The sequence below is a fragment of the Lagopus leucura genome, unplaced genomic scaffold (genome assembly GCF_019238085.1).
Source record: "Lagopus leucura isolate 7727_CA_CO unplaced genomic scaffold, USGS_WTPT01 Super-Scaffold_73, whole genome shotgun sequence".
Classification (NCBI taxonomy): Eukaryota; Metazoa; Chordata; class Aves; order Galliformes; family Phasianidae; genus Lagopus; species Lagopus leucura.
Window position 1 is genome coordinate 12,542,939 of NW_024962252.1, and position 25,633 is coordinate 12,568,571.

Here is a 25,633-nt window from a genome sequence, read left to right on the forward strand (position 1 = left end):
AGTAGGTCACACCAAACAGATTGCCTCAGTCAGGCAACTGGGGATTTAACAGCCAATCTCAGGATCAAGTTTCTTGGCACAGTCAGGAGTTGTAGAACATCATGAAGCCAAGAACATAGTAGTAGCCTTGGGAAATCTAGTTAGACCCCAGCTTTAAAGACCCTGGAAGGCCTTTCAAGATTTGATTCATTAAACATCCTGTTCTACGTGTTCCTTGTGCTAGTCGTCATTCCGGGGAACTCCCAAGAGTGCTCCCACTTCTTAATTAGCAGGGTGCCTCATTTAACTTTAGAATAAATCATAGGATATGCTGTGATTTCCTGAAATTCTTTTAATAATTACTTTCTACCGTCAATATTTTTGAAGGCTTTTGTTTATGAGACTGTCTTCAAATAAAAAGAAATATAATTTGAAATGTTGAACTTTTCCAGACAATGAAAATTCTAGGTCTCATCTAGCTTCTAATTACAAATACTACCATCAAAAGCCTTTTCATTTAGGTACTATCCTCTTGCTCCTGTAACATACAGAGCAAGAAACCAACAAAGAAAAGGAGACAAATATCTCCATCTGATTTTTGGTTTTGTTTTTCACTTCAGATCATGTGTTTCCAAAAAGAATAATTGCAAAGATCACAGCTGCATTGGTCAAAGCCGACCAAGGAGCACTCTCATTCTTTAACAGCCCCCAATAGTATGACAGCCCTAATAGAAACATCTGGCTGCAATTTCTGACTTAACCAAAAATAGCAAAGTGGTATTTCCACTGAATTTGCACGGCAAAACAAGTAAGAAGAAAGTGTAAACATTTATATATGCAATACCTGATGGCACTGATAGAAGTCTATCTGCATTTCTTTCATTACAAAGCCAAATTCTTTGGTATACCAGAAAAAAAAAAGACAAAATTCACATACAAGAGAAATAATCTCTGAATTCAATATTTTAATTGGAAATTAACATTTTAAGACAAATGCCTTTCCCTTGAGCTATTGTTTTTCCTCTTATTCATTATAAAAATGCATAAAGACTTCCCCAGATAAGAGTGCCAACTGGAAAATGTGAAAATGGTTGCTTTTACTATCTAGGCTGAGCCCCATGTAAAACCTGAATGAATAATGTAAACAGTGGATCATCAATTAGATTTTTATTTTTGATGACAGCAAACTAAGTACTAATTCAGCAATGAAAAGTCTTTTCACAGTTACATGGCTGTTTTGTGGTGTATTTTTTTTTTCCTTCATCTAGCTGTACTTCCAGAATAGTGATAATTTAAAAAATTAGACTCAAGATGGTAGAAAATATTTTTATGACATGATTTTTGGAACAAAGAAATTTAACACCAGCAAAAAACAACAAAAACAACAAAAACCGAAGAAACAAACAAACAAAAAACACAGAAGATTTTCTCCACTTTGTAATGAATGTTAAATACAGACAAATTTCAGTTTTAGAACCACTTAGCATGGTTCTAAGTTTCTGGAGGGAAATGAGATGAAAGAGGCTGAAGAGAGCAGTTGTGTTAGTAAATAATTCAGTAAGTACAGTATAGATTGTTAAAAATAATGTAATGTGAGGCAAAGTCATTTTCTGTCTTAGTAGAATGACCATCTTGCCAAGATCCTACAGTATTGCTTTTTAAATGCTTCTTTTCCCTCAGGCTAAAACTAAAAATATTGGCAGTTTTATTTCATTGCAATATAGGATCTACTCAAAAGAAAATGTACACAAGAGAAAAAAAAAGATATTTTTAGGCCCTTTTTATTCCAATTTGCTGCTAATACGATTTCAGTGTGAATCTTCCTGATTTACATAGAGCCTTTGCTGCCTCCAGTGGAGGCTTTGTACAGCTGCCTGACAGTAAGGACAGAATTATTTTCGAAGCTGCTTACGAATTCTCAGATTTTGATGTTTGTTTTACTCCAGTTTAGGCCATGATGCAAAAAAGGCCCTGTAAGTTCTTCCAACTGGTAACAGTCCTCAAACGATGTTGGTGATCACTGAAGTACAGGCAGAACTTACATGCTGCGCCTCGACGAGAACACAAAACTGAATGCTGCTAGGGAGGGTTCCTGGCACTGTAATCCAGCCATGTGCACTGTTAAATTGCAATAGCAAACCCTGACACGTGGTTGTGACAACTCTCCCCATTGATTCTGTGGTACTGTTGGGAAGTTAGGAAGCACAGGAAGTAATTAGTAGTTCGCGTAAGGATGTCCTCTCACAGGGAATAAGAAGGATGGACAGAATGGATGAGACCTATCCTGTGCCAGCTGGCTTAAGTAACACAGTCTTTAGCAATGGTCTTGAGCACATTACATTTACTCCTAGAAACGCAGCCTGTGTGTGCCAGGTCCTGGATTTCCCGCAGTTTGGCTGACTCAAGATGTTTTCTCTCCTCTAAAGAATGGCAGTCTTCCATACAAGAAGAGACAATAATCACAAGCCTGGATTAGTGGAAAACTTCCAGTGGACTTGAAGTGATTCTGCACAAGAAAGGCTAGAAGTCAATGTCTTCAATCTCTAGGCTGCTCCTTACGGTCTTGAACTACTGCTGAATAAACTTCATGCCTTCTTGTAGAAAGCAGCTTTTCTTACTACGAAGCTGGTCGTGAAGAGGATGCAGTGTACAGTCAGGACTGTAATGCTGCTTTCTGGAAGGACAGAACCAGTGATTATTTTGCAGGCCTGTGGTCTTTCAAAAAGTAAGCTTACCTACAAGCAGTTTCTGGACGATGATCTTGCTTGTTAGGTGTGCTCTAGACCTGAAGTGTAAAAAGTCAGCCAGTTGCCACCCGACAGTCACAGAGCCTGCTCAATAGAGAGCAGTATGTCTGCCTACAGATACACATAAGGAAAACATTTCACTGCTTTTCAAGTTTTAGATGTTTGTGCTTATCATTCAGATGCTGTTAACAAGGCATATGTGAGATATCCTTATGTTGCCTGAGATGACTTTTGGTTTTTAGCATAAATCTTTAAAGAAATGGTGCAAACACGCAGTGAGTTTAGGCTGTACAATCAAAATACGTCATTTGTCAGCAATGGCTCTACAAAACACATGTGATTCGCTTGTCTCCTCAAGTTAAGAACCATTGCTGGGAAGGAAAGAGGAAGCCACCCTGCTTCTACTGAGTTCTTAGGTATGCTAAAGCAATCCTCTTTCCCTTTGGACAGAGATCAGAGCAAGCAAGCAAACATAATGCATTCTATCAGCTAACGAGACATCAGCTTCTACTCGTTTACTTTGATATGGCAAGGCAGTCTCTTGCAACTGCAGCTATATGACTGTAAGTGAACAAATAAGAGTCAACAGTGAAAACACATATAGTAGGCTTACTGCTATACAGTAGCTGTAGAACTTCCTATGGCCTGTAAGTTTCTTAAAGTGGAATCAACCTCCTCAGCTGCTTAAAAGTTAAGGTTTATGTTAGCATCTTGCTGAGGTCAACTGTCAATAGAGGTTTGACTTAGTTCTCTGAGGCATTTATCCTTACTCTGAAAAACCATATAGAGAATAGCTCAAAGTGGTGGTCTCTGGACCTTGAGATTTCAGGGAATACTTTGAACACAACGCAAGGTAGCTAAAAAAGGTAAGACAACTCTCAGAACATTTACATTTCCTTTTACTGCTTGTTCAGGACAACTTCCACAGCAGCTTTGCATGGATGCAGCACTGTAAAACTGATAGGGGATAATTTTGAAACTGCTCAATGACTGATTGTTGGTCAGTACAGAACTGCCTTTAAATTTACAAGTACAGAAAAGCTGTAGCCAGAAATCTGTTCTGTGGTATTTTTTAAACTTTCTACCAAACATCATGCTGGCCCTGATCATAATACCAATAAATTATTTAGGAACTATATCAAAGTTCTTCACTTTTGGTTGCAGTGATGATTGATGGAATTTTAATCTTGTAGCATTTGCATCAGGTAGGAAGTCGGGGAAAGCCCTTAAAATGCTCAATTGGCTTTAATAACCCTAACATCTGTTGAAGTTTTTGTTCAAGTTGTATATATTCTCTGGCTGATTTCAGTGCTACAGGAATTCTTAATGCCTCATCATTACTCTCCCCAGCAGCTGTCATTGGGCATTGCCTCTGAGAGCTGGAGGCTCACAGAGCTGACTGAGCCAGGTGCATAAATATTATTTTATAGCGATGTACAACGCATTATATTGAAAACATGTTACTCATTTTCATAACTTGGAGGAGAGATTTTGGAAAGCATTGTCTGTTGGATGCAATATGTATCTTTTCTGTACAGATTTTTAAAAATAGCTATTATACTTTTAATTCCAAAGTAATGCTTACTTACATGTTATATTGACTGAACAGTAGTAGTACTACTACAGTAGTAGTAGTACAAGTACACTGGCCAGAAAAAGAAACCAGCTTACCACCTGCCTGTGCAATTATTCTTTAAACATCAGGTGGGATAAAAGCTCCTCAATAGAAGTTCCTAACTTTTATTGGGATAAGAAGCTTAAATTATAAAAGTATCCATGGCTATCAAATCCTTATTTTTATAACAGACTTCAAATATTTTGGAAGTCCAGTTACCGCGTTAACAAGCCAATACCCACTCAATTCAGAATTACCAGACCCACCTTATTCCATCAGATTTATCAAGAGAAATGAAAAGTTTGTTTTAACCAAATGATGTAGCTTCTGTTTTTAACATTACTGTAAGCAGTTGTGATGTTTAAGGGAAAAAAAATGCATTTTGAAATATTATTTTGAGGTTCAGAGGTCAATAAAGAGCAACACAAGGAGCATTTTTATTGTCAAGTCATAAGAACATCCATCAGAATTTTCTCCTAAGCATACATTGTATTGGTTATGAGACTGGTTTAGTCAATCAGCTCTGCTCTGCAATCACTGAAGAAAATGTTGCACTTACTTCTATTAAATATAGATAGGAACCTTTATGTCTGTTATAATCAGCTGAAACAAGAGCATGCTTGAAACCGTAGGGCTCTTAGCATGAAAATTTCACCACTCTTAGATGACAGAACCAAAGAGTACACACTTTCTTGTTTTCATGTACACCACGTAAGTAAAAAAAGTCAAGACATCTTTCCTTTTACTATCTTAACAAGGCATAATAGAGTGGAACTGGTAAAAACAGTGAGTAATGTGTGTTATTTAACAAAGCTAAGATTCTGCTTGGCTTTTGCTTCACATTCCAAATGTAGTGCCCCTGTTTCGTAACACACCAAGGGAACGTGGGAAAAGTACAGTGGTTAAATCTATCCACCACATACAGCATGTGGTCCTTTAATGCAAACGTGCTCACTCATTTCAAGGATCACAATGAGTATTTTAATGATAAGTCATTCAGTAACATTGTAGGTTGATCTATTCATAGATTTTGATTGCAGGGGAGCTCACTCACTTTACATCCTGTAAAAATAAGCCAATGGACTCACACCAGGTATTTTAAAATGAAATCTACCACTGCAGGACAAGCCAAAATGTCCTGCAGTGACACTTGAATAGTGATCTGGTCTTCCTGGTTCAGGTTGCACTTTCAGATTTGGGTTTCCTATCTCCTCAACCTTCTTTCATGGAAAACAAGCTGTTTTTTGTTCTGGCTGTGAAGTTGTGTTCATCTTTCATTTCTACCTGAAGAGATTAAAGCTCACATGTTGTAAATCCTGGAAGAATGCTTTCTGCAGCAGCCTGGCTGCTTAGTGTTGACACGAGTCAGGTGCTTCCTAGTATCCAAGGAAGAAATCCAAGATCTTTAATGGCAAACAGTGCATCTACTCACTTCAGAAGCCTCAGAAGTCAGACTGAGGGTGGGTGGAAGTTCTGGGGGTCAGTTTTGATAGTGTATAGGCTGGAGAACAGTTGGCAGCATTTAAGTAGCTAGCATTTAGGTAGCTGGCTTAGATTAAACTTTAAGAAAATGTAACCTGGTGGAACATTTTCATTCCAAATCAATCAATGTAAATTTCACTTAACTGCACCAAAGCCATGGGAGCTGTACACAATTTGTGTAATTTAGCATAAACAAATCAGAACAGACCCTTGCCTCAATTTCTGTGTGCATAAAAAGACAGTAGAGTTACTTACCTGCTTGATATCCCAGTTAGTATTTCCATAGTACTTTGAATTTATACAAATAAATTAAAAAGGAGTATTCCTGAGCACTGAAATTATCTATGATGTTAATTTGTCCTAGGCATGTTTTTGGATCATGCCATATACCTTTTTATGAAGTTACCTCATGGAGGGATTAATGCACAGTTTTTGATACGTTGTGTCTTAACCAGAGGAAGAAAGCAACACAGGTCATTCCACGGCAGCTGGTCTCCATGCCAGACCTGCTTTGGTACATATGAATTGCTAACTTGTGGCTAACTTGTGAGCTGAATGGTGTAGTGCTGCCTGGTGCACACTTAGCACAGGCTTCTTAGGGCATGGAGACCAAGCCTTTCAATACCTTTTCAGTAAGAAAGAAGGGGACAGGTTCTTCAGTGTAGTCTGTTGGGATAGGACAAGGGGAAATGGTTTCAAACTAGAAGAGAGAAAATTTAGAGCGGATATAAGGAAGTTTTTTACAGTAAGGGTGGTGAGCCACTGGAGCAAGTTGCCCAGACAGGTGGTGGATGCCCTATCTCTGGAGACACCCACAGTCAGGCTGGATGTGGCCGTGAGCACCTGATCCGGCTGTAGGTGTCCCTGTTCATTGCAGGGGCGTTGGACTGGATGGCTTTTAAGGGTCCCTTCCAACTCAAACGATTCTATGATCCTATGAACATCAGGCTGTACCTACTTGGTTCTCCATCTTGCCCATGTCTATCAGTTGACCCCAGCACATAGCCAGAGAGTCAATATTTGGCGTGTCTAACATGTAAATACACCATACCAAGTTATGTCATGCCGAGTGCCATGCTTTGTCGCTGCTGAGCTACTCTTCCAATTAATTCTTTCCCCTGAGCCTCGAGGTGGCAGGTAAAGCCAAAGAGAAGGTGGGATTCTGGACTTCAGACAAAGCCCTTCAGGCTCAGTCACGTCCCCGAAAGTCTCTCCCAGCCACGGTACCCGCAAGGTCGCGCCCGCTCCGCTCCTACCGGCGGCGGGCAGACCCGGCACTCCTCACAGCGCCGCGCGCTCCGCCGTTCCCGCCGCCTGGAGGGGCCGCCTCGCGGCGCAGCGGCCGCTGCGGGTCACTGTTGGCCGCCGCCTCACCTGCCCTGCGGCCGCTGTGAGGTCGGTTCCCCCCCTCCCCGGTCTACTTTCAGCGTTTGGAAAGAGCTCCCGCCACGCGGTCCAACTTTGTATTTGCCAGTTGTTTTTTTTTGTTTTTTTTTTCGTCTGCCAAGGGAGAGGTTTATACACACAATCAAAGTAAATAGAAAAGTTCAGCCGGATCGAGTTTCATCCGCGTTTCCCTCCAGCTCCACACGTTCCGAGGGGCTCAGCCGTGCGCAGCCCCGCCGAGGCTCGCGGTGACACCGCCCGGCGGAGCGGCAGGACGCGCACGGGACGCTGCGCTGCCCGCAGTCCGTGCCGAGCCTTCGTCCAGTCTCCATCCCCGTCCCCGAGCTTCCAGGCAGCGCCGACCCAGGAAGCCGCCCCGCCACCCGGCGCTCCCCGCGCCAAGAATACAGCCAAACCCCGCTCCGCCACCTCTGCGCGGGTTTCCCGGCCGGCTGGAGCAGAAATGTTTCCTTTTCCCCGGCGGCGCCCCGCCACCTCCCCTTCCCCGAGCCCGAAGTTCCTGGTAAACACGCGGCTTCCCCGCCCGCCCCCGCCGCGCGGCCCCCGGCGGGTGACGGCGGGCAGCGGCCTCGCGGTCGGGGAGCGCCGGGCGGGAGCTGCGCCAGGGCCATGAATATTGCAGAGGCCGCTCCGCGCGTTTCTAATTAAAGTCCGGGGCGAGGCGCTCCCCCCCCCCCACCTCCCCGCCGCCGCCCCCTCGCACCGCACACGCCCGCTGGGGACCGTCTCCTTACGTCGGAGAGCGGTGACTGAGCCCTGCCCGAGCGCCGAGGCGGGGGAGGGACGGGGGGACCGGGCGGGAGCGGCGAGGGCAGGGCTGAAGGGGGGGTTGGGGGGGGGGGGGAATAGTGCGGCGGCGACGTTCCTGAGGTTGCCAAGTGGACTTTTATTGTTTTCCACCCACTTCCAAGTCGATACTATCTGCCGTCTCATGGCCATCCTATAGCCTATATAAGCGGTGCGCCGGGGCTGGCGGCGATGGAGTAAGGTGTTGGATGCGGAGGGAGCAGAGGGTCGAGAAGGGGGCGGCGAGCCGCCGGCAACCAGGACTCCCCGCCGCTGCCCGGGGGCACGCAGCTCGCCTCGGAGCGGACACGCAGGTAACGCGGCGCGGGGCGGCCGCCCACCTTTCCCCATCCCGCTCCCGCCGCTGCTGGCTGACAGCCGCCACGGAGCCGCCCGACGGGCAGCGCACACGCGGCCGGAGCGAACGCCGGCTGCGCGGGGCAGCAGCCACGGGCGGGCTGCGAGCAGGTGCTGCCGGGCCCCGCGCGGCTCAGCCGGCTGCCCACTTGTGAAAGTTGGGCTCCCCCCGTTATGTGACCTGCGGAGCGGTCTCCCCGCTCCCCCCGATATTCCCCGTTTCACCCCCGTGAGCCACCCGCCTCCGACCCGCTCCCGCTGTTGTTCTCTCGCAGTGAAACAGGGAAGCTCCCGTTCCGTTCCGCCGGCGCGCTCAGCCCGCAGGACAGCCGGCGATGAGCGGACTGAGGTCTCCTGGGCTGCTGGGGCTGATGCTCTTGGTGTTCTCGGCTGGATACTGCAAAGAGAAAACCGACGCCGGGGATCTGAAGGACAGGCAAAGTCTCTTAAATCTCATCATGGAGATCATTCAGGAATTGAAGAGGTACCGCCTGGAGAAGGACAGTGGGGTGCAGTACTTCTCCAAGCACGACTACGGCTTGGATCGCAGGGAAGTGGCTGACTACGGAGGATACCAGGATGAGCAGAGAGTTGGTAAGTCCCAACCCGTGGCTTAGGTCTCTGTTGTTTCGCAGGGCACAGGGGAATCAGACATCAGGTTACCAATCTTAGACCGAGGATTCACCACCCAGAATACCTGTAGCCTCACTTTGGTATCAGAAAGTGATGCAGGAGGCACATTTGGAGTAGAAAAACTCCATTCACATCTGAGTCTTATACCCTCTGGACAATGTACTCATCTGAGTCTGACTTCCTGTGTGTGGGCTTTGAACAAAACCTGCTAACTAGGGAAAAGACTGAAATGTGTGAGATCAAAGAAGCTACGAAAATGTTCTTTCTCTTGTTAGTTTACATTTTTTAAAACATGCCCGGTTTAAGTGGAAATCACTCTAGTAGTGATTCCCCTGCAGGATTCTATGCCCATGCAGTGATAGATACCAGAAACTCTGTCATTTCATTTAACTTTTTGCCCAGCTTTAATCAGTCCCATTTGTACTCTGGAAGTAACACATTTGATAGGTGGTAGGGAACTGCAGCAGAGTACTCCTCTGTTACCGTGCAAGCTCTGAATGCTTTGAGTCACTCCTTCAGTCAGTTCTGCTCAGCTGAGTGGCTCCTCTGTGACCTGCATGAGGTTCCATTTGTCCAGAAGAAGCCCATCCAGGGCTGGATGTCCACAGCAGCCCGGAAGCAGTGATACCAAACCCAAAGGGGGTGGGTGGAAGTCCACAGCTCAGTTTCATGGTGTGCTTCTGTGCATCCAGCTGCAAGCTGATGTGGCTTCTGCTGCCAAGTCTCATTTATTGCTCACTTCCAAACCCCTGGAGCATTGCTGCTTATGTTACCCCTCCTACTGAAAGTGACTTTCTGAATACTTACCAGCAGATGTCTACTCACCTTTTTCCAATCTGTCTTTTATTTTGCTAGTATGTTACTTTGCCTTTATTGATCTCATAGAGCTCTATTTCCTTTACTCACTCATATTCAAATATCCTCATGATTTGCATTTGTTGGTGATTGTCATGAAAATGTTATTTCCAATTTTGTTCCACTTAAGAACAGAGCAGTGAGAACATGTTGTTTTATAAATGTTGAAAAGTTACACCAGGCTGAGCAGTGAACCCTAATGTGTGCAACTCAACTACTCAACCACATCAGCATATCGGTGCAAAACATTTGGCTTGTACTGATCAGTTATCTGTGTAGATGGAAAACCAAAACAGAAGCATTGGTACCACTGTCACTGACTCCTCAGGAGAAGCTTTCATCCTGTCATAACGGAGTTATTCCCAGCAACTTGGAACTACTGCTTAAGAGTTCTTCATTTCAGTTTTGGCATCACTTTCCCAGTGAGTCTGTCCCCCGGGAAATTTCTGAGCGAAGCACGTGTGGTTTTTATGCTTTTCATGACATAATTAGGTCAAATACGATAAGGTCAATTTTACTTACACTGACTAAAGTTAGAAGTAAATGAAGAATGACTTTCGAGAAGTGTCTAACCTCAGAAACGAATCAGATCTAGATGGAAATGTTCTCTGCTTTATATCTGATAAGAGGTGGCAGGGGAATGAAAAAGGCTGCTCAAGCATTTATGGTCAGATAAATAAAGCACCACGTAGGGTATCATACACAAGCAGCACTCTGCTATCAGCACTGAGTTTGTAACGGAAAGCAATCAAAGATAGCTGTAAATCAGGAAGACACAGGGAAGGGTTAGGGCTAAAATGGATTTCAGTAAACCAGTTTCATTTTGCCATCTGCTGAACACAATATGCAAGGTGGTAAACCACAAATACAGAGAGCCAGAAGAGAGCGATTTGCTTAGAATCATTTCCTGTGAATTTTATTTACAGCTTGAGGGAGGAAAAAAAAAAAATCCTGTAAGTAGATCAATCCAGTTTCATGATTACAGCAGGACAGTGCTCATACAAACACACCTCCAACAAAAGAATAGATGTTGTTTGCATAACAAAATTGGAAGACGAGGCATGGAACCAAACCTGAATTTACCTTTGGATCCTTACCAGTATTAGAATAATCCATTTCTCAGTCACTGTGAATCAAAATTTTGTAGAGGTTTTTAAGTAGGTAAATGGGAAAATGCAATTTATGGAGAGCTGAACTCTGATTGTTAGTTATATGTCAACACCACTGATGACTGCACACCTAATAGACATCATCCGTTTCATATCACAGTGTGTTTCACAGTGGCTTTGAAGGTAAAACAAGTGTTTGGCATTTGGCCTACTGTGTGCAAATGAGTTTGACTTTTGTGCATCTGTCAAGAGGTGCTGGTCAGAATTCATTCCTTTTTCCCATACTTGCCAAGAACTGTCCCTACAGCAGTGACTATTTTTTTTTCTTTCCATCAGAAATAGTTCCCAGAGATCTGAGGATGAAAGACAAGTTTTTAAAGCACTTAACAGGTATGTTTTAATTTTGCATTGCTATCCATTTTTTTGCATACGTATCATAATCTGTGCTGTTTCTCCTGCAAGCTATGGTGATTCTTAAGTTAGTTTTTCCTTCTCTTTCAGGTCCACTCTACTTCAGCCCAAAATGCAGTAAACACTTTCATCGGCTTTACCACAATACAAGGGACTGCACCATCCCAGCCTGTAAGTGCTAAAAACAAAGGCTAATTTTCATAATACAACAGAGAACTCTAAAGTGGAGTAACTCCATGGAATACCAGTTGTAACACAGTGTGAGAGTACTGGTCTAGTATTAAATGGTGAGGTTGGCGGCCCTGCATTTGGCAGGGGGCTTGGAGATTCATGATTCTTGAGGTCCCTTCCAACCCTGACCATTCTGTGATTCTGTGAGAGTATTTCTTGCAGTGCTCTTCAGCATTAATATTACAGTGAGGGGAAATGGCAAGACAACTTTTTAGCTGTGAATAGACTGTGCAGAATGACTGTAAACCCTGCTTCCTCAGCTATTTATGCATACACCTTTTTTGTTCAAAATCAAAGGCGTGTTTTTCATAGAACACACGATTTGTCTCCTAAACCTGTCACATTTAACTTCTAGTGCTGCAAATTCAAAATAGCAACAGCAGGGGCTATTTTCTTTTCGTTAATTATCTATGTAGAACACGTAATGGCAGTGCCACAGGTTGCCCAGAGGGTGCAGGATCTCCTCCATGGAGACCTTCAAAAGCCACTGGGATGTGGTGCTGGGTACCCTGCTCTGAGTGTCTCTGCTTGAGCAGGGGTGGGGCCAGATGAACCCAGAGAGCCCTGCCAACCTCAGCTGCTATGTGATTCTGTAACATGCTTTAAAGGCATCACATATTTTCTAAGTTCAGTCACCAGTCTATCAGTCATGTTGACTTTGCAACCTTTCTCTTCAGTAAATTACAAAAATAAAACTTTGTAAGGCTTAATGAAAAAAAAAGTTTTAAAAAAATCAGCTGATGTGTACAAAGAAGCAAATTCATATTATGATATTTCATCAGTGTTGGCAGCACAGAGAATTTAAAATAAATCAGAAACCAACATTTATCACTTCGTAGGCATGACTCCAGATTCATACCAAGATGGACCTATTGAATAAGACGCTGTTTTAGCACAGCCTTTTCAGAATGGAAGCACACTTTATTTTACTTGTCTGAGGTCAACCAGTTGGGTCAGTTGCAGAGCTGGGAATAGAAACAGGAGTTCCTGATTCCAAGTTTCAAGTATTAATAAATATTTCAGCTAAATATATTTTAAAGACATATTGGGTAAGACCTGCAGACTTTCTCCCTATTCATAAGGCCTCATATTAAGATTTCCTTGGAAACAGAGAGATTTACAGTTAATGTAATGGTTTACATCGATGGAGATGGAGTTGTTCATAACTAATGTGCTTTAAATAAGGAAATGGTCATATTACCTTTTTCATAAGGATAACATTGCAAATATCATTTGACTCTGTATTAACAAATACTTCAAGCTGTGAAGCTAGAAACTAGTAGGCTTTTATGTCTGAATTAGCCTTTTCCTTCTGACAGGTGATACACCTGCCAACATAGTGTCTGGATAACGGCGGATAATTTGTACAAATGGTAATTGGATAGTATATCTATGCTGTGAGATAAAAAACTGTTAACATAGCATCTCTAGGATTGTAGGATGCAATTAGCAGTTAATGAAAATAATGCTGAATGGAAATTAACATCACTCACTGGACTGGACTGACCAGCATCTTCTTAAAGTAACTGTCTTCTACAGACCTGAAATAAAAAACTTTAGTGCTTCACACGCAGTGTGACATTACTTTCTGATAATATCTGATAATATTCTGATTTCAGGTTAAGCTTACTGTTCACTCTATGTTATTATTTTGCATTTGAAATACAAATTAAAAGCATCTATGATGCTGCAACAAGTGGGAGCCAGAGCAAAACTATTTTGTTGTCATAACTTCTAGTATTTTGGGTAACTTAGTAGCGTTAACAACTAAGAGATACTTTATTCTGCTGTTGTGATCAACTTTCAGTTACAAAATTTTTACACACTAGCTTTTGAAGTCCAAGGAACAGATTCCTATACTGTTTCAAACTAAGTTGTTCATTAAACTTAATTACAGCAGTAATCTGCACACCTTTATTGACTTTGATTTTTAAAAGCAAAATCGGTTACTTTAGTAATGTCTGTATTTATGCTCTTTTTTTCATGACAGACTACAAAAGATGTGCCAGGCTTCTTACTCGGTTGGCAGTAAGCCCAATGTGCATGGAGGGATAAGGTAAGCTTTTCTAGGAGCAGTAATGACATTCTACTGAACAGCATAGCTGTGGATTTTGTTTCATACATGAAAACACATAATACCTTTCTTTGGATAAGATATTCCTCTTTCAGAATATCTGGAGTAACTAGCTTAATCTGGCAAACGGTGGCAGTAAATAAAGGCTACCCCCTACTGGAAGTCATTATATAATAAGTCCACGTGCATCAGCTGTGAATTATTTATAGCATTGTACAGTTAGCAAATAGTGAATTTGTTGTTATAGAACAGAAGACAGCTGTAACATTTTTCAAGAGTTAATTCAGCATACAATCATTCATATTGGCAGCAGCAACCCTTTTATGAGTGCAGCTGTAGATCTACGGGGTACATTTTAGCATAAGCTAATATATAAGTAGCTGCACACAAGACAGCTTTATAAATGCAGATAGGCTGCAGGTGCTTTTACGGTACTTAAAATGTATTAGTAGCATTGATAAACTAACATTAAGCTGCTCAGATTTCTTGGGATTTTCATGCCTATGGTTATTCTCTCCCTTTTTGCTTAGCTGTACCACTAATTCCTAGAAGTACTTTGAGGGATCTCAGCATGCTCCAAAAAAACAGTTCTTCCAAATGATCTGTACTTCTAGAAGACTGACACAAACTGATACAAAAGGACAAATTTAAATTCCGTCCTCAGTCTTTGCTTGAGACAGAAATGTGACCTTTGACAAAGGAATAAGTAATATATGGATTTGGCAGTAACAAATGTTATCAGATACATGATGAGAGGATACATATCTTACAGAGTCACTGAAAAAAGCAATAATGCTTAAGGATCTTAATTTCTTTTTTTGAAGCACAGAAACTGTTTGGCATGGCATTCTCAGAAGCCAGTGAGGAAGATGTTACTAAAAAAAAAAAAAAAAAAAAGGAAAAATGGTTGGAAAACCATTCACATTATTAGTGCTGCAGTGTCAAACTGGAAGACTGTACTGAACAGGGTCACACAGCTACATTGTAGATATGTCATTGGTCAGCATTTTCATTATTTTTTTTGTAGGAGAAGTTAGTATACTTACTGATGACAGCAGAGTAACAGACACAACCAGCAAAGAATACTGAAATTGAAAATAATCTTGAAAAATTAGCTGAATAGTTTAGAACAAGGATAAAATACGAGGGAAAGCAGAATTAATAAGTCAAGGAGCAGAAGTCAACTGCAGAAATATATGGCGAGTTATGAATTACTAGACAGATAGTTCTGTAGAAAGTGTAGGGATTACGGTGGGTCACAAACTAAGCACGAGTCAACCATGTCACACTTGAAAACAAGGCAAAGGACAAGATGAAATTTATAAATGGAAACGTTTATCAAACACCTGAAATAATCACTGCGAATAGTGCATCTAATTGAGGACCCAACATTTGAAGGCACACAGGTGCCTCTTGGTCACAGTCTGAAAAAGAGCAACATGCATGACCAAAGAAAACAGAATTTACAAGAACAGCTAAAAGGAATTGGGAAGAAAAAAGGAGTATGAGAAAACATAACTGAGCTATTCAGTTTCATAAAAGATTTCATAAGCCATTCTCTTCACCCAGTGTGGTTAAATAAGATGTAATTTGCTTAAATTTTCAAGAGAGGGTTCCAAGTAGATTTTAAAAAATACTCCTCTAATTTCAAGAGCAGAGATAATATATTAAATAATTAGATGCAATTCAGCATTTTGACTTCAGGCTAACCTTAACATTCCTGTTAGTATTTTCTGCCTGACTTCCTAAAGCAGCCCAGCTTCAAAGCAGAAGGTTTCTAAGCCCTAATGACTGTTAGGTGACTTGATGTCACTGAAACACGCAGCCATAGAAAAGAAACTTTTTACCCTCACACCATGTGTTCAGGAATGGAATTGTAGAAACAACTGCATATAGCAGTAAGACAAATAAAAGCTAGCAGATCAATAAATCTCTTGACCTAACTAGAATGTATTTGAGGGATTCAACCTTTCATTTCAAGGAAAGCAAGGAACAAATTAGCTATTACATAATAATATTCACCAGTGAAAGGCAGGTGACTAGTATTATTACCAAGACTAGCAAGCAGATACATTGGAGCAGAGATTTTTTTTCTTCCGTTCTTTTGGAAGTTCTATCTGTATCATTACATCCTACCCTGAAAGCACAAACTAGTAACTAATAACTGTTCTCACTTAATGTGAAAATCTTTTAGAAAAAACTGCATCCATCTTATTTTGCCAAGCAACTCCTCTGCTCAGCTGACTTACACGTTTGAAAGTCTCAACAAGGCTTCTCTTCTGTATTCCTCCACAAAGATACACAAACAATAGTACTCTTACACAGCATTTATTAGTGGAGAGAAATGCTATTCTTTATCACATGTGCCTAGTGATCCACAGTGTCCCCTTAAAATGAAGCATCTTTTCTACACAAATATTTTCCATTGAATCAGTTCATTTTTGTGTGGGTAACACATCCACTTTCACAGGGAAGTGCAAAGCAGGCTTTGTTTTAATCATTTCATGGACTGAGATGTAGAAAAAGGTAGGGGTTGGGTTTGGTTTGTATTTGTCCAAATAACAATCAATCATTTATTTCCACAGAGGGTTTTCAAGTGGTTTTGAAGTTTTGAACATAGCAAGACAAGACTTCAAAACTATTCTTGCTTAAGATGGCTCTCTAGTTTAAGAGGGTTTTTTAATAGTCTGGAAATGTACATTTTCTGTTTCTGCCATAAAGCTACTGGTTAGTATCAATTCTAAATCTCATACTAATTCCTAAGTAGTAGAGAACACGTTCCTCATCTCATTTATCCCACATACATGTAGCTAAGCTTCCTTTCCTGTCTACTTTTTAGACTATACTTTCAAAGTTCGCTTGTCCCATATATCTGAGCAATGCACAGTCCCAATAGATCCCTTTTACTTGTTCAGAGAGCATCACTCCAGAGCAGCATGTCTGCATTAACACATCACTCAGTAATCCCTTTTCTGATAAGTAACCCAGACCGTACTCCTTGTTTGTCACTAGTTTTACCTCTAACTTTTATTTATTTTTATTTTTTAGTTTTATTTTACCCTTTTCACATTTTACTACATTTGTTTGAAAACCACAAGGTGCTTGTGGTTGGCACCTATTGGCACTCTCCCATTTCCATGACCAGGTGTTTTCTAGGACCAATGGTGATCTCATGATACATTCTTAACACCTCCTGGTCCCATAAGGACTAAGGACTGCAACTGAATGTATGATTACATATTTCTGTTCTAAGTGCTTGCACATAAGTGCTTATGTATTAACTTTTATTTTCCCTTAAGTTTCTTCAGTTGCTAATAATGAATAAGATAAAACTCGCTATACAGCTTTAAATTACTAAATACAAGACCAAAGGGTGACAAAGGGAACTATAATACAAAAAGTACATGAAAAATCTACTGGTTATTTATTCCCCATAAAAGCAGATACAACTAGCAATATTTTAAATAAAAGCAATAAAGACAATATTGCTTGCTTAATAATGCACATTACAGAGCAAGAATTAATTTATACATAAGAAGGTCAAAGATTCTTTATAAAAATCCTAGTAAGATAAAGCATACTGATAACTAAAAATTTCTTTGGAAATTAAAAAACTGTGAACTTCTTAAGATGCATTAACCATACTCATAATGTATGCTAAGAAAATTGAAAGTACGAGAGAAATTCGGAAACTTTAAATACATAAAGAGAAAACAAATACCATACTGGACATCCCAATCCTGAACACCATATTGTATAAGCATTACTTCAAATGATCTTTAAGCAAAAATATTGGGTTCTTACTTAAGTTTTGCTTCAAGTGTTTTCTAACAGTAGAACAGCAGTCTTTAATTGCTTTCTTACAGTTTCTTATTCAGACTAAGACCAAGTGCACTGAAGAAACATCACAGATACTTTCATTTCTTAAAGAAAGTGAAGTTGGAATTCAGATGTGAGTTCTGCATATCATACAGTGAAAACAAACCCTTTGTTTTTTCTAGAAAGTATATGTTGATCTGTCACATACAATTTCTCATGACATATTAAATCACTTCTGCTTGGTGACAGGAAATCATTCCCAAGGAAACTAATTTAAGACTTTATCAGAACCACTGCTTTGAACTAAGTAGGTAGCTCGCATACTTGGTTACCACTGTGGTATTGTTCAACTTTGTTAATAAGCAATTTTGAATTTTCATTAGTAGGGGATATCTGTAGCTAGCACCAGATGTAACATTAACAGCTTGATCTTTGCTGTATGGATTTCTGTGACCTGATGCTCCCACTAGAGCCACTTTCCACCTGGCGCTGATTGATGGGAAAGGAAAAGGAATTTTAGATATTAGCAAATGGAAATTCTGCCACAGAGCCCTACTGGTGCAATCTTTTACTATTTATATTGATATTTAAAACATTAACTTCCTCTCTTGTATTGTTCTTTCTCAGAATTAACATCATGCACAGATAATGAATAGAACCAAATGAGAAAAGCAGTAATATGCCTTTACAGCATGTTTATTATTATTATTATTTGCATTAGCAAAGGAAAACAAAAAATAAGAGTCAAAGAAAACGGAGTTGTATGCCTATCGCAGTCAAGTATCATTCAGGATCTCCACTAACAATACTACTTGACTATACTAAATTCCATTCTAATTTTTCTAGACTGATGCATGCAACACAGATTATAAGAAACATTTAGAAGTACAGCAACAGATTGATTAAGGCTAAAATTCCAATTTAGAAAACTAAAACTACAGATTTAGAAGTTTACTGAAATTTACCTGAGCACTGAGCATCTAAGACCCACAGACTTTGATCAGGTATCTGTACAAGAGCAGGTAAAGTTCAAATAAGTTCAGTCAGTTCTAGTTTTTCCAGCCTTGGTAAGCTGCATATTCTCATTAGTAATGAACAAACTATTTATTAAAATCTGTGTTTAACTTGTCAGTCATATCACACTCTAATCAGACTAAAAACACATTAATTTGTTTTCAGACAACCCTTTTCGCTTTAAATAGAGCACAGTATGGACACACATATGGAAAACAGATCAAAATGCAAGACAAAATTTACATCACTTTCCCCTCTAAGGCAGGACATAAAATAAATATTTGTTCTATCTACACAGCCAGAAGAAAACTAAATTATACTAAGCTTGTCAGTAACATTATTACATTTCCTAATAGTTTCAAAAACATTGCAGAATTAAATATACGCTTAAATAATACTAACAAGTATTTCTGTATGCATCAATAGCTTGCTTTTCAATGGGTTACATCAAGAGTGACTTTGCATTCAAATGATACCATTACAAACTACACTTAAGCAGCAGAAAATGTAGAGAAACTCAAAATATCAGAGTTCACATTGATTGTGACAGAGATAAGTATGTTCGGATACAAAATATGAAAATTACAACTATGAAAAGTGGCATGAGAACTCTAGTATTAGAGGATCCACTCCTGTTTTGTTCTTATTTTCCACATCTGATATCCATAAGACATATCTTTTTTCTCTAGTTAGGGCATTTTCCTTCAATAATGGCATTAACAAGTGGTCTTAGAAACACATGAAGTTGGGTAGACACTACTTGCAGCATTTTATGGTCACATCACTAGGAAATACAGTTGTGGAAAACGTCAACATAGAAGTTACTGAGATAGATTTCTGGATACGTGCATGCAATGAAGGTCATACTACATTTTCTCAGCTGGCTTAAAGGACTGGAGAGAGAGGCTGTGGTAGGCTTCACTGCACAACTTTTAAATTAATATTTCTACACTAGACAGTACACGTGCATACACAATGTAGAAATCTATAATTTTGTAACAGTGATTTTTAATACCAATGCCAGAGAAATGGCTGTAATTTCATTCCAAGCATCTGTTCTGGGAAAAGTTATTAGAACTGGCAGCAATTGACCTGTTGCAGCTTCTACTCTGTGTTGCCTCACTATTTGCAGATTCCAGGAGCAATAGCTATATGACTGAATCTCAAGAAATTACTTGATTGTTTCTTATAAATAAGTCCAAATTTCTTCACTAACAGACCCAATGAAGCACCAAATCTTTCCTAAATACTTCAAACCTTACCTTGATGATTTATATTACTAAACATCGTACCAACAGCTTCCCAATAGCAAGGCATTAACAAATAAATTTGCAATCTATTAATGCTATCCTTGTTTATTCACTTTTTGACCTCACTGCTGCAGAGGTAGGTACAGGCTAAACTTACCTATAAGCATACTCTCAACTGTTAGAAATGCAGTATTCCAGTCTCTTCTATCTACCTGAAACGAACCAGCACAAAAACAAGAATGATTTCCAGAACTCAGCCTTGAGTAACAAAACAAAACACTTAATTTAGCAGAGCAACACACACTATTAGATCATTGTGAAGATTTATTATTGAATTCTCTGGCATTATTTACTTACTATTTTAGCTATGCTAACAACATTCTCAAGCAGTTTTATCTAAATGTAAAAATGATGACAGGCAATTTTTTTCTTCTTTTTTTTTTTTTTTATCCACCAGGTACTGTTACCATTACAAGAAACATCAAGAATCAAGAGAAGTGCCTTGGAAACCAACAGGGAAATAGAACTTATTACCTTTATAACATATTCCATTGTGAACAAGAGATTTATTTTTGCAAATTGACTACTTCCCATAATTCTTTTAACACGTATTTTGTATGTTGTCAAGTTTGCAGATTGACATTCTCTTTACAGTAGCATAACTGCCAGTAATACATAATGTTCCATACTTAAAAACACACCACAAATGATGTGTAATGCTGCCAAAAATTACATAAACACAAATGTTTCACCAAGAAAATTGATGTTCTATTGCTTAATTCTACAGTTTTAAGGAATGTTTGTTAGTACACTTAGAACTACTAAAGATCTTCTCCACAGTAGTTGTGGTCACTTGATATCCTTCATGCTTATGCAAATTTTTTAAAGTTTGGTTAAAACAAACTTGCATTGGGGTCACATTGTACCCTGGGAGTACTAATTGCATGACAACCAGAAATGTAATTCCAAGTAGAAATATTTTTGGGGACAGTGGAGCATGGATTTTGTACACAAACACAAGCTGCCATTAATTTACTTTATATAATAAAAGTATAAAACATTCCAGCTAATGTGCAATATGTAAATAATGTAAATAACATGCATAAGTAATAAAGTGTTTGGTATTAAGTTGTCCTCCATTTGCTTTCTGTTCACTGAATCTGATAATCGGATGCTATTTGCAGGTAGCTACTATCATTTATCCACACGTTAGTCTCTTTCCAATGATAATTTGCTTCATTAAGAAAGAAAGGAACACCCACCTTGGAGAAGTTCAGCACTTTGGACTGTGGATTTCTGAGAACTGCCAGATCTTTGCATTCAAATCTCACGAAATGCTGAGACCACAAGGCTGCTCCAACTTCATACAGAATTCTGAATTTCTTTTTCATGACAAATGGTTGTTTCAAACAAAATCCCTGCACAGTGCTTGATCGATAGCCAGGTGCTGTAGGACTGTCTATTCACACAATACCCATAACAGGGATTTTAAATTAGTGTGATTATTTTGGTTTGCAGTAGGACTGAAATCTGGTTAAATCAGAATTTTCTAGAAAAAAAAGCACCATAAAAGGAAAATGGTAATCTATTTAGCAGCTTCATAAATTAAATTCAGTGGAAGGTTTTTTTTCTAGCTTTAGCAGAAATCATCGGCTGTAACAAGATAAAAACCATAGGATAGCAGATTTTGTTTATTTAGTCTTGGGTGCAGGTTTATTATGTAAGCTGAAACAGTCCACGGGTTGGAGAAGCAGTCAGTTCTACATTTTTTCACTCAGTATTAAAATATAACATAAAAAAATGTAAATATGTACAATGTTTAATACACAAACTGTGTATCATATGTTCACTGTTTCTCTTGGAAGCTTAATTACGGTACTGTGCGGATGTCCTTCCAGAAGGCAATTCCCATTCTACGTTCTCATGTTCCACAAATGCCTTCACCATAATATGTTGCTCTCCTGTTCCTCCAAAAGAAACCAATGAAGGACTAAATAAATGAATGAATGAGCTTTTATCTCCTAGCATAACTGATGAATTATGTAGCTAAGTGTACGGGCTGAAAACATACCTTGGGTCAAACCTCAAACTTTTATCGAGCTAAATTTAACACAAATAGTTTTGATTTCTTACCATGTTAAAGAAAAGTCCCTAAGCCTAGCAAAGATAAACAACCATATCTTCCTATCTCCTTTCTGTTACCCCAGCAGACCAAAGATACAGAGCTAAGACTTCTAAATTTGAACTTCAATATGTAGGAAACTATAGGTTCTATTTCTACTCAGCCACAAATGGGAAAGCAGAACCCATCGGGCTCTTAATTGTCTGAAGTCTATTACAGTCACTGGCATATTTTAAAAAGTCTTTTTGGCAGAAAATAACAATGGTTTTGCCTAAATACTTCCACTTCTGAGGCTGCTGCATAAAAAATTCATTTAGATGTTTTGTCCCCAACTGCCCATCATTTTCCCATATTCAAGTGCTCATAAAATAAATGGAAAATCATATTTTTCAGAGTCCATATTTGACCTGTTCTGAAATATAGTTTATATTGTTATTTGTCCCTGAAGCAAAACAGCTATTAATATGCAAAGTCCTAGCAAGTTCATCAAAAAATCAAAATCATTGGTAATCCAGTAATACACACAGATCCTAGTTTCTGTACCCAAGTGTTCCATCTACCACTTCCCTTACTGTAAACTGGTTCTTAACTGGTTCTTAAGTTTTATATCCAACTGAAATTTTCGCAAAAATCAGAGATCTCATTAACACATATTCTAGCTGCTTTACAGGAAAAAAATCCCAGAAAAGTCCCCAAGCAGATAGACAGTGACAGAACAAGGGGCAACAGCTTTAATTTAGAAGTGGGGAGATGTAGACTGGATGTTAGGAGGAAATTTTTTACTTAAGGTGGTGAGACACTGACACAGGCTGCCCAGAGAAGCTGTGGATGCCCCATCCCTGGAAGTGCTCATGGCCAGGCTGAACAGGGCTCTGGGCAGCCTGACCAGTGGGTGGCAACCCTGCCACGGCAGGAAGGTTGAACTAGATATCTTTGAGGTCTTTTCCAAAGTAAGTCATTCTATGATTCTACAGAACATAATCCCAATTGTAAAGGCTGCAGTTAGATGCATGGTGACATTAAGATTCCTTTCAACCCTAAAGGCAACAGGCTTCTGTATCCAAATGCATCCCTTTCCCAGAAGGAAAGTAGATGACAATACAGAGCTGTTCCTATTGATTTGGAAGGCAAATAGAAGAATAAATGCAAACAGATAAATAAGAAAGCAAATTTTACAGTTTTACAGATTATGTAGTAATCCTTGTTCATATCATATCAGCATTACTCAAAATAAGAAAAGATGGCATCAGTAACATTACTAATCTAATTACATTTCACAGTCATGTTTCTGCCTAGGCAAAAATTGAGGATGAGGTACAGACAAATAAGAATAGATTTGCATAATGCATTCCATTTTCTTGTGTGTGCAAGAGCACAACTTCTTAGTTACTGACCTTCATATAGCTTCAAATTATATTACACGCAGACTGTCTTCCAGTTGAACTATATTCTTAAAGAACATTTTTGACATGCTATCCTCTCCTGAGTAAATATAAAAATATCATCTGCCACTCATATAGGAATACAGAATATTTGAATATTTTACTTCTGATATAAAATATACAGTTCACATTTAGACTTTTAAACTGAACTGTTCTATTGTGAAAGCAAGTGCTATATTACTTTACGTACAGCAGTGTGCGACAGATTGGCCCCAAGACCAAAGGATAATGAAGTCTTAGTACCATCATCAGTGACCATCTCTGAACTGATTTCATTTTAATGAGCATAAAAATCTATCAGCACAAAATAATTTTTTCTTTGATAAATGAAGATTTAAACCTAAATAACAAACCATTTTCACAGGATCCTGATAACAAGTTCTGCTTGCTTGAACTTTGAAACAGTGCTAAGAACAACGCCTGTTTTGGGAAGGTAGTCTCCTTAGTTCACCAGACGCAATATAACAAGCTTCTTTCTGAAAGTTGTCTAATGATATTGGGATGACAAGCCTACATTAACATACATGAACTATTATTTCACATACACCTGCAGAAAGTTGGCTTCAACTAACTCACTAATGGCACAATGAGATAACATCTTGTTGACTGTACAGCGCATAAAGAAGCAAGACTTTTTTTTCAGTGCTTCTGAGAAAGCACTGTAAGAGTTTACAGATTAAATTTATTCTTAACAAGTACTTTATTATTACATTGATATGTGAGAAAATGGTTCATCTACAATATCTGTTTTTTCCAATGAGATGACAAAATCTACAATAAAAAATTAAACTGAAAAAGTTGTGAATTGTTCTTATAAGGAAGCACAGTTTTACAATTTAAATATATCAATCAAGAAAAGCTTACATATTTCAGGAGAAGCTAATTATTTTCTTTTAGAAATAGAATGATTAAACATTAATGAGGCTTCTCCAAAAATGCTTTACAGCATCTAACACACTGCTCGTAAACAGTTTCAAAGTCCTTTTCGTTCCCCTAGAAAAAAAAGAAAAAGAAGAAAAAGAAGGTAAGAATAGTAATATTGGCTCGTTTTGCAAATGTTTTTTCTACTGTCAATAATGGCAAATAAAACAACAAAAACAGTACAAAGATACAGTGACAGATTTAATGTATTTCCTCCCTCATTTTAACTAACAGATTTTGTACCCAGCAGTCCTGGATGAACTTTGATTCACCATCGGTTTTCTTATTTGGTGCTGGTTTTTTCATTCAATTTACAAGCCTTTTGGGGGTGTTTCTTTTCCTTTTTTTTTTTTTTTTTTTTTTTTTTTTTTTAAATTAACATTATCCTGTCATGTTATTTCACTATTTAAGAAAGCACTGTGTGGAAACAAACATTCTGTTTTGAATCTACCTCCTATAATCTATTTGACGTTCTCTATTTCTGATATAACGTATTGCAATTCCTGATATTTCCCCGTGATACTAATGTTTTATAGAACCTCACCATATCCTCATCCACTTCTCTTTCCTAAACTGAAGAATGCTAATTTAAGTGATTGCTCTTAGCTGACAGTACTCAAATTCTTTGACCGTTTCCTTGTCTTTGTCTCTATTTATGTGACTACATTCTTTTTGCATGGAAAATGACACAGAGGATTTCACTGAATATTCAAAATACAGGTGTATTATGAACTTAAATTACTTAAGTAATAATAAATAGAATGAATAAAGACATGTTTTCATTTCCTACTCCGATAATTTATATTGTATATTATCAGATAGATACACACTATACGTATGTACATCTCACATGTTACATAAGAACTGTGGAATCTGGCAAGATTATGTACTACATATATATACAGGTTTTCATTAAGCAACCAAAATAATTTCTTACGTAGTATGGATCTTCAATAATAAGTTGTTTCTGTGGATCGTATGACCCAAGCAGTTCAATTTTGGCCTTGCAGTCTTTAACCTGGTTGCTTTTCCTTTTCAGATCTCTTGGGGAAGAAAAAATATATATATATTACAAACAACAAAACAAAACAAACTCCCATCAATTTCTTCAGAATTTTTCAGCATCAGTATTAGATGCTCATGATAGTTTCTAGAGAACCCAGACAAACAATAAGTTTCTGGACTCACTCAATTCTCACGTAAACTTATTCCAGACTAATAAAAAAGCCAGAACAAAGAGTTTTGGCAGAACTTTGAGACAGCAAATTTACCTTCATCCTCAGATCATTCACTAAGTATTTTCAATGTCCACCTTTAACTTGAATTAAACAGAAATAATGATGACTATCTACTTTTTTTTTTTTTTTTTTTTTTTTTTT

The 25,633-nt window shown here is 39.0% G+C and overlaps 2 protein-coding genes and 1 long non-coding RNA gene across 4 annotated transcripts in view; 1 reads left to right on the forward strand and 2 right to left on the reverse strand.

Moving 5' to 3' along the window:
- Positions 1 to 8,084: 8,084 nt before the first annotated feature.
- ALKAL2 (ALK and LTK ligand 2) lies at positions 8,085 to 20,897 on the forward strand. The gene is made up of 6 exons (XM_042881338.1): positions 8,085 to 8,330; positions 8,649 to 8,967; positions 11,307 to 11,360; positions 11,472 to 11,552; positions 13,603 to 13,668; positions 20,227 to 20,897. The coding sequence occupies exons 2-5, from the start codon at positions 8,709 to 8,711 to the stop codon at positions 13,665 to 13,667; spliced, it is 459 nt and encodes a 152-aa protein (XP_042737272.1). The 5' UTR covers positions 8,085 to 8,330; positions 8,649 to 8,708; the 3' UTR covers position 13,668; positions 20,227 to 20,897.
- Positions 18,184 to 22,720, reverse strand: LOC122185498. The gene is made up of 2 exons (XR_006180892.1): positions 21,032 to 22,720; positions 18,184 to 19,981 (listed from the first exon to the last, which is right to left on the reverse strand). It is a non-coding gene; the product is annotated as an uncharacterized LOC122185498 (long non-coding RNA).
- A 694-nt stretch (positions 22,721 to 23,414) lies between these two features.
- Positions 23,415 to 25,633, reverse strand: part of ACP1 (acid phosphatase 1) — a 20,943-nt gene continuing 18,724 nt past the window's right edge. For both annotated transcript variants that reach the window (XM_042881330.1, XM_042881321.1), the window contains exons 5-6: positions 25,192 to 25,297; positions 23,415 to 24,326 (exon numbers count right to left, since the gene is read on the reverse strand). In XM_042881330.1, coding sequence (XP_042737264.1) covers positions 24,249 to 24,326; positions 25,192 to 25,297 — 184 coding nt within the window. In that variant the 3' untranslated portion in view covers positions 23,415 to 24,248. The remainder of the gene's footprint in view (positions 24,327 to 25,191; positions 25,298 to 25,633) is intronic.

Bases quoted from the DNA above. Each gene is read 5' to 3' on its own strand.
- ALKAL2 (XM_042881338.1), top strand. From the start codon at position 8,709: ATGAGCGGACTGAGGTCTCCTGGGCTGCTGGGGCTGATGCTCTTGGTG. The intron at 8,968-11,306 runs GTAAGTCCCAAC...TCTTTCCATCAG, and splicing joins CCAGGATGAGCAGAGAGTTG to AAATAGTTCCCAGAGATCTG. The intron at 11,553-13,602 runs GTAAGTGCTAAA...TTTTCATGACAG, and splicing joins GGACTGCACCATCCCAGCCT to ACTACAAAAGATGTGCCAGG.